This window comes from Pelobates fuscus, chromosome 2 (assembly GCF_036172605.1).
Source record: "Pelobates fuscus isolate aPelFus1 chromosome 2, aPelFus1.pri, whole genome shotgun sequence".
NCBI lineage: Eukaryota > Metazoa > Chordata > Amphibia > Anura > Pelobatidae > Pelobates > Pelobates fuscus.
The window spans coordinates 136,954,432-136,966,515 of NC_086318.1; the positions used below are offsets into that span (position 1 = coordinate 136,954,432).

General features: G+C 43.8%; 1 protein-coding gene across 18 annotated transcripts in view; it reads right to left on the minus strand.

Annotated features, from left to right (window-relative positions):
* Positions 1-12,084, minus strand: part of DLG1 (discs large MAGUK scaffold protein 1) — a 231,411-nt gene that overhangs the window by 20,345 nt on the left and 198,982 nt on the right. For 4 of the 18 annotated variants that reach the window (XM_063442744.1, XM_063442738.1, XM_063442750.1 and 1 more), the window contains 3 exons: positions 9,926-10,025; positions 3,624-3,665; positions 2,896-2,931 (listed from right to left, as the gene is read on the minus strand). In XM_063442744.1, coding sequence (XP_063298814.1) covers positions 2,896-2,931; positions 3,624-3,665; positions 9,926-10,025 — 178 coding nt within the window. Of the gene's footprint in view, positions 1-2,895; positions 2,932-3,623; positions 3,666-9,294; positions 9,329-9,925; positions 10,026-12,084 lie in introns of all 18 variants that reach the window. The other 14 variants (XM_063442748.1, XM_063442741.1, XM_063442752.1 and 11 more) reach the window with 6 other exon arrangements.

Sequence of the window (12,084 nt, forward strand, 5' to 3'; positions counted from 1 at the left end):
ATAAGCAGAACAACATTAAACAATTAGCCAAATGATATGGCAATTTACTTATCTCTACACTTGTAAACATTTGTTAGGGTGTTAAACCTGCTATTCAATCCCTACCTTTGAAGGTTAGCAGTATCTCTATAGGTTTGTTTTTATATTTGTATCAAGACTGGGAAATCCTAGAAGTAAACCTCTAAACTTTTAACACATTTGGTAATGATAACATGAAAAGTCAAGAGTACTGCAGTTGGGATGGGGGAGAACACTATGGGACAGGGGAGGGTGGGAAGAACACTATGGGACAGGGGAGGGTGGGAAGAACACTATGGGACAGGGGAGGGTGGGGAAGAACACTATGGGACAGGGGAGGGTGGGGAAGAACACTATGGGACAGGGGAGGGTGGGGAAGAACACTATGGGACAGGGGAGGGTGGGGAAGAACACTATGGGACAGGGGAGGGGGGGAGAACACTATGGGACAGGGGAGGGGGGGGAAGAACACTATGGGACAGGGGAGGAGGGAGGAAGAACACTATGGGACAGGGGAGGAGGGGGGAAGAGCACTATTGAACAGGGGAGGGGGGGAGAACACTATAGAACAGGGGAGGGGGGGAGAACACTATGGGACAGGGGAGGGTGGGGAAGAACACTATGGGACAGGGAAGAACACTATGGGACCCTATGGGGAAGAACACTATGGGACGGGGGGAGAACACTATGGGACAGGGGAGAGGGGGAAAGAAAACTATGGAACAGGGGAGGGGGGGGGGGAGAACACTATAGAACAGGGGGAGAAGGGGGGAAGAACACTATAGAACAGGGGGAGGAGGAAGAACACTATGGGAAGGAGGAGGGGGGAAGAACACTATGGGACAGGGGAGGAGGGGGGGGAAGAACACTATGGGACAGGGGAGGAGGGGGGGGAAGAACACTATGGGACAGGGGAGGAGGGGGGGGAAGAACACTACGGGACAGGGGAGGAGGGGGGGAAGAACACTACGGGACAGGGGAGGAGGGGGGAAGAACACTACGGGACAGGGGAGGAGGGGGGAAGAACACTACGGGACAGGGGAGGAGGGGGGAAGAACACTACGGGACAGGGGAGGAGGGGGGAAGAACACTACGGGACAGGGGAGGAGGGGGGAAGAACACTACGGGACAGGGGAGGAGGGGGGAAGAACACTACGGGACAGGGGAGGAGGGGGGAAGAACACTACGGGACAGGGGAGGAGGGGGGAAGAACACTACGGGACAGGGGAGGAGGGGGGAAGAACACTACGGGACAGGGGAGGAGGGGGGGGAAGAACACTACGGGACAGGGGAGGAGGGGGGAAGAACACTACGGGACAGGGGAGGAGGGGGGAAAAACACTACGGGACGGGGAGGAGGGGGGAAAAACACTACGGGACAGGGGAGGAAGAACACTACGGGACAGGGGAGGAGGGGGGAAGAACACTACGGGTCAGGGGAGGAGGGGGGAAGAACACTACGGGACAGGGGAGGAGGGGGAAGAACACTACGGGACAGGGGAGGAGGGGGGAAGAACACTATGGGGCAGGTGAGGGGGGAGAACACTATGGGGCAGGTGAAGGGGGGAGAACACTATGGGGCAGGTGAAGGGGGGGAGAACACTATGGGACAGGTGAAGGGGGGGAGAACACTATGGGACAGGTGAGGGGGGAGAACACTATGGGACAGGGGAGGAGAGGGGAAAGAACACTATGGGACTGAGGAGGGGGGAAAGAACACTATGGGACTGGGGAGAAGGGAACACTAGAGGGGGAGAGAGGAACATTAAGAGGGTGGGGACCACTAAAAGAGAAGGGAAGTTTTTTTATATTAGATTAATTAAATTCATTAAAAGTCTAAAATTAATAAAATGATAGGGGAAAAAATTTTTTTACAACTCATTTGGGGGGAAAAAAAGTCATTTTCGGTTTCGTTTTTTTGGCCAAGGGCATCCTGAATTTTCGGTGCATCCCTACTATGAGAAGTTTTAATAAGTGGAGAAAGGAAGGACATGAAATAGTTTTTTGTATCCCATGGATAGCATTAAAATGTTCTGCTCAATCAGGGACTATAAAGCAGTTCAGGTATTTTACAATAAAGACTGCTGTTTTACACATCACAGTAAGTTATATGCTAGGGACCTGCCAAACTTTGACGGTTGATTACTCTGCTTAAACTGAATTTTTATCATGGGTTTTAGTTCAATTGCTGATGCAGCTTCATCAAGCATATTGGAAAGGAAACTTAATTTCCTATTACATATAAAAGAACTGAAATCTACAATACGGGATAAATAATTACATAGAAAGAAACAAAATAATTCACAAGGCAAAAATGGCAGCCACAACCACCTATTTTTATTTATTTATTTTTAACGGACTCTGATCTTATACGTTAGGTAACTAACTGTTCTTTTTACCTATATGTGGCAAAAAGAACATGCTATAACATATTTCAACTTTTTTGATCATTTAAGCCTGTATAATTATTAGATGGTTGTGCTGTGACAAATGACATCAAAGACCAGGTTAATGATTTGGAAACCTTCAAGTGCATTAGTGGAGCTTCCTGCTTGGTATGTAAACTCAAATTTAGACACTGAAACAACGAGAACAAAACATGCAACTGAGTATTGTTACAATGAATTTGTAAACATGCAAATAACCCCACTGAAAAGAATACTTTGCAGTTTGGTGCAAGTTAGATTGGAAACTATGCTTACCACTTAAATACAGGAAATAATTCCATTGATAGAGATTTTTTTTTTTTTTGCTAATAATTTTGTGACAAATTATGTCACTGAATATAACAAATTCCCAGTGCAAGCATATTCTTTTGAATAAGTGAGGTTAAAAACACTGCCATTAAAATAAAAAAACAAAGTTTTTTTTAATAGACCTTGAGAACATCCATACTCATCCGTAATCAAGATTACTTTCATGTTAGCAGAGAAAAAAAAAAGACATTGAAAAAACGGGACTATTTCAATATGTAAAACCTTTTCAAACACACAAAAATCCAAAAGGATACACATTTCCACATGTTAGGTTGTTTTAATTTATCTTTACTTGCCATACTTGATAGTTGTGATGGGTTTATGTTACAGGGCATTTTAACACCTTTAAATTGGAGGCACTACAGAACTTTGCACATGGCACAATAAACAAATACACAAATATCCAAGGAAAAGGGAGATAGTACTTATTTTAAACAATTGTGTGCAAAATAAAAAGTGAATTTGTGATGGTGTTAACTTTGAATTTACAATATCCTTTCATTTGCAGAATGCTGCAGTTTGAGATTAAATACCTACAACATTACATGGATCAAAATACAGCAAGATCACCAATTTATCTCATGAAACATGCCTAGGGCACCAGGTTTAAATTTATCATCTGCTTTTTTTTTTTTATTTCAATACATGGTGTGTGGGAGATGTATAGTGAAGCAGAGGGGGAGAGTTCAGCAAAAAGGGAGTAATAACAAGATGTTTTGTCTAATACTGCTTTTAATGGCACAAGTTGCAAGTGACCGTGTTAGGAAAGAAGCACAGCATTACAGGAATTACAATGGAATCTCAAAGAAAAACTAATGCTTTGATAAACAAGAAACTTAAAAACACTTACGGTAACTACTTTCACTATCGCTGGCATTAGAAGTTACATGTTCTGAAATGCAACATATGGAAAAAATATGAGGGGAAAACATTACATGAACACAAAATAAAAATAATGAGACATTATTGCAACAAAAAGATATTACATTGTTAACAGTTCATGGTGCAAAATAAATAGATGGATGAGGATTTAAAAGAAGCAGGTGTGGTATTGAAATGGATTTCTAGCAGGTTTATTTAATCTAGTGGGTAATGAATGGAATTAAACAGCAATTAGTTTGTTTTAGCCACTGAATGGACTGTTGACACGAGTGTCCAATATTAAACTCTATTAAGTGTCTACATGAATTTTTACCTTGAGGGGCAAACTTGGCAATGGTTGAAACATGTTGTTGGAGTACGGCACCTGCCACTTTTGAATCCTGGCTACCCTTCTACCATGCAATACGAGGCAGTGTTAGCTGGGCAGCTGCTCACAGACTAAAAGCTTCAGATGAAGCGCTCATTCTACTAATGGGTGCCCAATGAGAAAAATAGTACGTACTGTTTTTCAATGGGTGCCCACTGTTAGGCTGAGAGAAACCGCTGACACCCAGCAAAACCCTTCTTCATACTACATTGCAGAGGAGAACAGAAGCGGAGGGGCTGGGAGCCCAAACTTTGGTTCTAAACCATGGTTTAACCTTGAAGATAAGAAAGTGCCCGGACACTCCTGCCAAAACAAAGTAGCTCTGTCTCCAATAATGAACTTCATCTAAACTACTTCTATATAACTTGCTATGTTCTAATCCTTTTCTTTTTTTTTTTTCACTGCTCAAGTTCATCAGTAAAATCAATCCCAGAGAATGGCATACAGCAGACAAGATGACTGCACCCAGGTATTGAATTCCAGTACAAGGAAGAAAAGACAAATATAAACAGTGGCAAGAGAGGGCGTCTATTCATTAAACTACCAGAGTAAGCAAACCATATATTTTTTTTGACAGAGCTGCTTTAAATTTTTATTGGGGTCTGAGTGATTACTTGTTACATAAGAAAACATGGCCCAGCTTCATCAGATCACAATATGATCATTGTTTTGTGCAATGTAGTTCACTTGTATATTACAATAATATGATTTAAACAGAGCAGACACTAAATGACTCTCCTTGAGCACAAGACAAACTAGTGCAGTGTGGATAAGGGACAGCAGAGCATTCTTTATACAATAAGTAATGTATACCCCAATACCCCTTCACTGCCTATTAATATCATAGAAAGAGTACTGGTTGTATGTGTTTCAAATGGAAGCATTTCTCCCTGTTTTCCCACAAGTATATGCACATATGGAACCAGCAAAATGGATATAATATCCAATTCAAACTGCATAGTTTTTGTTTGCCTTTTTTTCTAGAACACTTTAAGCAATCAAATGTGTGAATGTAGGTAGTTTGTGGCAAAAACCATGAACTGTCTGCTTACTTACTGTATTTAAAGGAATACTAGTGTTAGGAATATCATCATGTATTTAAAAAACGTAACAGTATTTTACCAGCTATTTATTTGTTCGGACTCCACCCATGGCACACCAGTCCTGCAGCGGCCGCTATTCATCCCCTGCCTCAGATCATCAACACAGATTAGTTCTACCAAACGTGCTTTCCCTGAGGGAAATTTTGGAGAGCTACTGTACATTAACATTCACAGTGCCAACCGGCATCTCTTTAGAATTGCACTGACTCAATAAATCATGATATAGAGAATTCAGTGTCTTCATACAGAGTGTGAAGTGAAGACAAACTGCCATCTTGCAGAGATTGGCAGGTTGAATGACAGCCACTAGAGGTGCAGGGTTTGTATTGCTGAGGCTGCAGGAACAGTCTCTTAAAGGGACACTATAGTCACCAGAACAACTACAGCTAATTGAATTTGTTCTGGGGAGTAGAATCATTGCCTTCAAGCTTTTTTTTTTTGCTGTAAACACTGTATTTTCAGAGAAAATGCAGTGTTTACATTACAGCCTAGTAATAACTTCACTGGCCACTCCTCAGATAGCGGATAGAGATCCTTCCTGGGTTATGGCTGCCTAAAATGCATCCAAACATTCAGTATCTCCTCCCTCTGCATGAAGACACTGAACTTTCCTCATAGAGATTGACTGATTCCATCCATCTCTATGAGGAGATGCTGATTGGCCAGGGCAGTGTTCAAATTGTGCTGACTCTGCCCCTGATCTGCCTCTTTGTCAGTCTCAGTCAATCCAATGGGGAAGCACTGTGATTGGATCAGGCTACCAGTTCTGATGTCAGAAGACTGCTTGTTTTATTTTAGGCAAACAGCATGCAGATCTACAGCTTCTGGCTTGAATACAGTAAGATTTTTACTATATTAATGGAGGCATGAGGGGCCCAGGGGGGCTAGATGGTGGTGTTAACACTATAGGGTCAGGAATACATGTTTGTGTTCCTGACCCTATAGTGATCCTTTAAGCACCAGAACCACGAGGAGCTTAACATATTGGTTCTGATGCAATGTATCCCATTAACCTCACACATCTTTTGTCAGTCTTTACACTGGCTTCCCCCACGATCTAAGATTTCATTCAAAATCTTAGTCCTTACTTCTAAAGCACTTCATAATAATGCAAGTCTGAACCATGGCCGAAAATGGTCATGTTAAGTTCCATGAGTCTGATAGTTTGCATGATAAGAACCTTGGAGAAGAATATTCTGCCCCAGAGGCAACATACACTGCTTATTCATAAACATCTCTACCAGAGGTGCATACCAGAACCTTAATTGCTCACCTAAGTTGCTTGTTTAGGAGTTACAAACCTTTTAGCTAGCTAAGTACTTTTAGTGAGATCTTTTCTACTCAGTAACTGTACCCACTTTCATAGCACTAAGCTAAGTTATATTGCTTCTTTTTACATTCAAAGTTCTGCATTGTGGGGATGCTGTAATTACCAGTGAGCTTTACAAATTGCTTTGTTTACCTCTGTGATATCCTGTAAATAGCACCAATTTGCTCTATTTTTTTATTTATTTTTATCCACAGCCGACAATCTGATACCTATATTTAACTAGTGGTTGCTTTTATATTTCATCTTTGAGTGTTATTCTTTTATGAGATTTTCTAAGTAAAGTAATACTAAGAGGCTGTTCTGGTCTGTAGGTTTATTTCCCCTTTACTCTAGTGTTTTTCTTTGCAAATGTGTTAATTTATAGGGGTTTGCCGCCAATTTATCTCAGCAACCTGGTAAACTCTCCCTGACTTACCTTTCTTTGCCATACCAGGACCTGCACAATCAAGCAGGAGCCACTGGGGCAGATGCCTGAGTTATCCTGGCTAGCAAACAAGCTAACAAAGGGATTGGAGGTAACAAGATCTAACAGGAGTTCCAATGGACCATCAGCATCTACAAGGGCCCCATTCGGGTCCCTGCTCCTGATGAAATACACTGGGAGCACAGCATTTAACCAAAACAGGTCTACAAAGTTGATCAGCACAAGGAATCAGCCTTTGCCCAGGCAACAAACACTGAGACATAGGGCCCCTCTTAACGGATATCAACTAAAATACAATAGACAGGTTGAGCCTAATAAGTCTTATTAGGCACAACTTGTCTGTTGTATTTTATTGGCTATTGTGGCGAGAACCTTGTGTTGAAGCTGGGAGAGTATATCTGGATGGATACTCCACCACTACCCCAGATGTAAGGCCAGGTGACTGAGGTAGTTCACTTATCAGTCTTCACAGGGAATGTGAATTGCCAACAGCATCATATTCCAAGATTGCTCAAACTTGAGTAATCTTATAGACCTCCCACATGGCAGCAGCACTCTATATCCCTTCTTGGTGGTTGACATTTGCTGTAATATTGTCCATCTGGCTCCTGACAGAGTTCCAGCCAATGCAGGAGAGTCAGGTAAATTGTTCTTAATTCTCTAGATTGTAATCTCTTGCAAGCAGGGTCCTCATCAACCGACTGTTCCTGTAACATTTTGTAATAGTCTCATTTATTGTAAAATGTTCCCCTTTATAATACTGTAAAGTGCTGCATAATAAATTGGCACTATGTAAATGTCAATAATTCGAGAATATTCCATGAAAGCCTTGCGCGTCCTGTGCCTACACAACTCCAAACTGTTCAGGCTGGCATCTGCCATAACAACAGACCACATGGTGTTCCTGAAGAAACTCCTCTGGGTCACCGAAGGGTTGGAAATTTACTGAATTTATTCAATTGAGGGAATCTTAATTACTTACAACCGATACTATCCCATGAGCTGAAAAAAAGACCCCTAAAAGGGACACAAATAGAACCTTGCAAATAGAAGCTCACCTGAGGAAACAACCATGAGGCTTAGAAGCTCCATGCAGTCTCCCGCCAAAGGTGTAGGCAGTGTCTGAAGCCATGAGTATGCAGAGAGAAGCTTCTCCAGCTGAACGCACAGAATAAATAGCTTAATTGACAGGGAGTTTAGAACTGACCCCAGGAACAAACCTTGTGTGCAAAGCATCAGCGAACTCTTGGTGAGGTTATTACACCACTGTGCTCAACCAAAGGAACTTGCAGGAGGGTATTACAAACTGCCAAGTTATAAGAAGAAGCCTGTACCAGAATATCAGTATGCAGGTTAACAGCAAAAGTATATAATAAATATCTTGCTTCAATCAAAGCTCCAAATAATTCTTTCTTCATGGAAGACAAAAATAGAACAGAGGGGCTTGGGAGGGAGGAGTGTGCTGAAACTTTATGTTCTCGTTGTTGTCCCCTCCTCTTGTTGGAAGGGACTTTATGCTATGACTCATGGGGCTTCCACCATTCAAGAAAACAAAATAAAGACTTATACCTCCTCAATTTAAGGAGAACACTGACAAATAATTTTACATAGGTATTGCATTAAAAAGGGATACTCTGGTGCCTATCGCTCCCCCTGTCCGATGTCCCTCAGTTGAATCTCTTCCCCTTCTGACATCCCGCGACGAGCGGGCACTAATGCACATGCGCATTAGACCTCCCCATAGGAAAGCATTGAATCAATGCTTTTCTGTGGGGGAAAAATCTGACACTGGATGTCCTTATGCAGAGCGTGAGGGTGTCCAGCATCAGATACCGCACCAAAGATCCATTTCGATCCAAGAAGTTCCCCTGACTGTCCCAGACTTAGTGCTGCAATGTAAACATTGCAGTTTCTCTGGGACTGCAATGTTTAACATTGCAGCACTAAGTGCAAAACGGACAATGTGCCCAAACCACTTCAGTTAGCTGAAATTGTCTGGGTGCCTACTGTGTCCCTTTAACTGATGTAGACCCAAGAGCTCTAGCTGGACTCTCACCAATCACCAATCTTGATGATCTCAGTAAATCCAATGCTTTCCTAAAGGAAATCATTAGAAGGCTATTGCACATGTGCGGCAAAACACCATGCTGTGCCAATCAGTATCTCCTTACAGAGATGCATTGAGCGTGGAGACGCTGAAAACAGGTGCTGTACACGTACAAGGATATGCTATGGACACCAGAACCCATACAATAATATATTTAGTTTGTGTTCCTGATTTTTTTTTTTTTTTTTAAACGTAATGCTATTTATGGCTTACAGCCCTAGTAAAACAGTCAATCAAACTACTGACAATTAAGGAAACATTTTCTATAGCTGGAGGTGATTAAATTGTTGTTGTTTTGGGTCACTTACTCAGACTTTTTGATCCCATGTCGTCAGGGATCTCCTGTGGTCCCAGAGAGCAAGCACAAATAGAAAGATAATCACAGAAAAAAAACAGTTGTCAGTAACATATACAGAAACGGAGCTACGGGAAGAGGCATTTCCAAGTGAAGGAACAGGTCAATGTTACCATGGGTACACACCAATCCAATCAATTAAACTGTGCAATCAAGGTTTCAATACGGGGTTCTGCTGACCTGTAAGTAATGTTTAATCAAACTGACATCTTTTTAATGTTATTCATCTGTTCAGTACCAACACACTCATGGAATGGCCTGTGTAATGTGACAAAATCTGTGTAGAATAGAAAGATTAGATACAAATAGTAGCTTATTACCGTGTACATTGCAGTACATCCTTAACAGAAAAATTAAACCCTCACAACCTTTAGAAAACTATATACCTGCACCATTATTCTTAAGCATCATGCTCCGTGATCAAGGATGCACTGTAAAACACTGGTAATAGTACTCAGTTGTATTAATCTTAAAGCTCTTTTCTTTACCTGCTCCTTAATATTGAAAATACCTCCATTGTAACACCTTACTGAAATCCTTACTGAAATCCAGCAGGCCTTTCAAGATCTTGCCTACATACTTACGGTCAATATCACTGGTTTCCATTTCACTCTGGTCCTTGTTCTTGTAGAATGGGAATTTTCGGGAAAAGAGGTTCTTTTTACGCTTGTCATTGAATGACTGCTGAAGAAGAAAAGGAAGGGGCAAAACAAAGGAAGTCTAATGCCTGTGTATACATAAGCCCCAGGCTAGCAGATGTGTGTTTGCTGAGCAAAATTATTCCACACCATGCAGTTTATATCCTACTGAAGAAACATTAACGTGAACAATCTGTAATGCTGGTTCCATTAACACGTCTTTAAAATCTAATGCATGACTAAAATTATGACAAGCTCCCGATAGGTTCACATTCTAAATCAACTTTATTCTTTCTCATAACATATCTAGCATTTGTCAGATATACAAACTAAAAACTCAAGACTAGGTGTATAGCTCCTTCAAGATATATAGATAGTTAATGCACAAACATGAATGCAGTATTCACCTACTTGACTATGATAACAGCAGGAAATTAATAATTTAAGAGCAATTTTGAAACTAAAACTTAAAATTTATAGGATTTATTTTCTTTCTTCTGCCACTCTGGAGAATAACTAGGAAGTTTGAGGACTCTGGCTGAACAGAATCCCTTGACAAATGGTCCTTCCACCCAGGGCCGGATTAACATAGGTGAGGGAGCTGCAGCTTCAGGTCCATGGAATAGGCCCATTGATTTTACTTTTTTTACACACTATTCTTAGAGTTGCCACCTGCCCAATACTGCAGTAATACCGGCAATACAAATGCTGGTATTTTTCTCAGTATAAACAGATTACTCTGCAATACCAGCACCGGCCAGTAGGGGTCGCTGTGTGAGTGTGGAGAGAGGCAAGGATAGGAAGTTACAGCATACCTGCATCTCTACTCACTGATCCGCGGGGGAGCAGCTACACAGCACAGAGTCCAGACAGCAGCTCCTAGTCTGCAGAGACAGACTACAGCTTAGGGAAGTGAGGGATGGAGTAAAGGCTGCAGGGAAACATGGGGACACAGACACTACTGGGAGACCTCTGGGGACGCTGGGACACGTGGGGACACGGGGACGCTGGGACACGTGGGGACACAGACACGAGGGACACAACGGCTCCCAGAGTCTCAGGGACACAACGGCTCCCAGAGTCTCAGGGACACAACGGCTCCCAGAGTCTCAGGGACACAACGGCTCCCAGAGTCTCTGGGACACAACGGCTCCCAGAGTCTCTGGGACACAACGGCTCCCAGAGTCTCTGGGACACAACGGCTCCCAGAGTCTCTGGGACACAACGGCTCCCAGAGTCTCTGGGACACAACGGCTCCCAGAGTCTCAGGGACACAACGGCTCCCAGAGTCTCAGGGACACAACGGCTCCCAGAGTCTCAGGGACACAACGGCTCCCAGAGTCTCAGGGACACAACGGCTCCCAGAGTCTCAGGGACACAACGGCTCCCAGAGTCTCAGGGACACAACGGCTCCCAGAGTCTCAGGGACACAACGGCTCCCAGAGTCTCAGGGACACAACGGCTCCCAGAGTCTCAGGGACACAACGGCTCCCAGAGTCTCAGGGACACAACGGCTCCCAGAGTCTCAGGGACACAACGGCTCCCAGAGTCTCAGGGACACAACGGCTCCCAGAGTCTCAGGGACACAACGGCTCCCAGAGTCTCAGGGACACAACGGCTCCCAGAGTCTCAGGGACACAACGGCTCCCAGAGTCTCAGGGACACAACGGCTCCCAGAGTCTCAGGGACACAACGGCTCCCAGAGTCTCAGGGACACAACGGCTCCCAGAGTCTCAGGGACACAACGGCTCCCAGAGTCTCAGGGACACAACGGCTCCCAGAGTCTCAGGGTCCCCATGGCTCCCAGAGTCTCAGGGTCCCCATGGCTCCCAGAGTCTCAGGGTCCCCATGGCTCCCAGAGTCTCAGGGTCCCCATGGCTCCCAGAGTCTCAGGGTCCCCATGGCTCCCAGAGTCTCAGGGTCCCCATGGCTCCCAGAGTCTCAGGGTCCCCATGGCTCCCAGAGTCTCAGGGTCCCCATGGCTCCCAGAGTCTCAGGGTCCCCATGGCTCCCAGAGTCTCAGGGTCCCCATGGCTCCCAGAGTCTCAGGGTCCCCATGGCTCCCAGAGTCTCAGGGTCCCCATGGCTCCCAGAGTCTCAGGGTC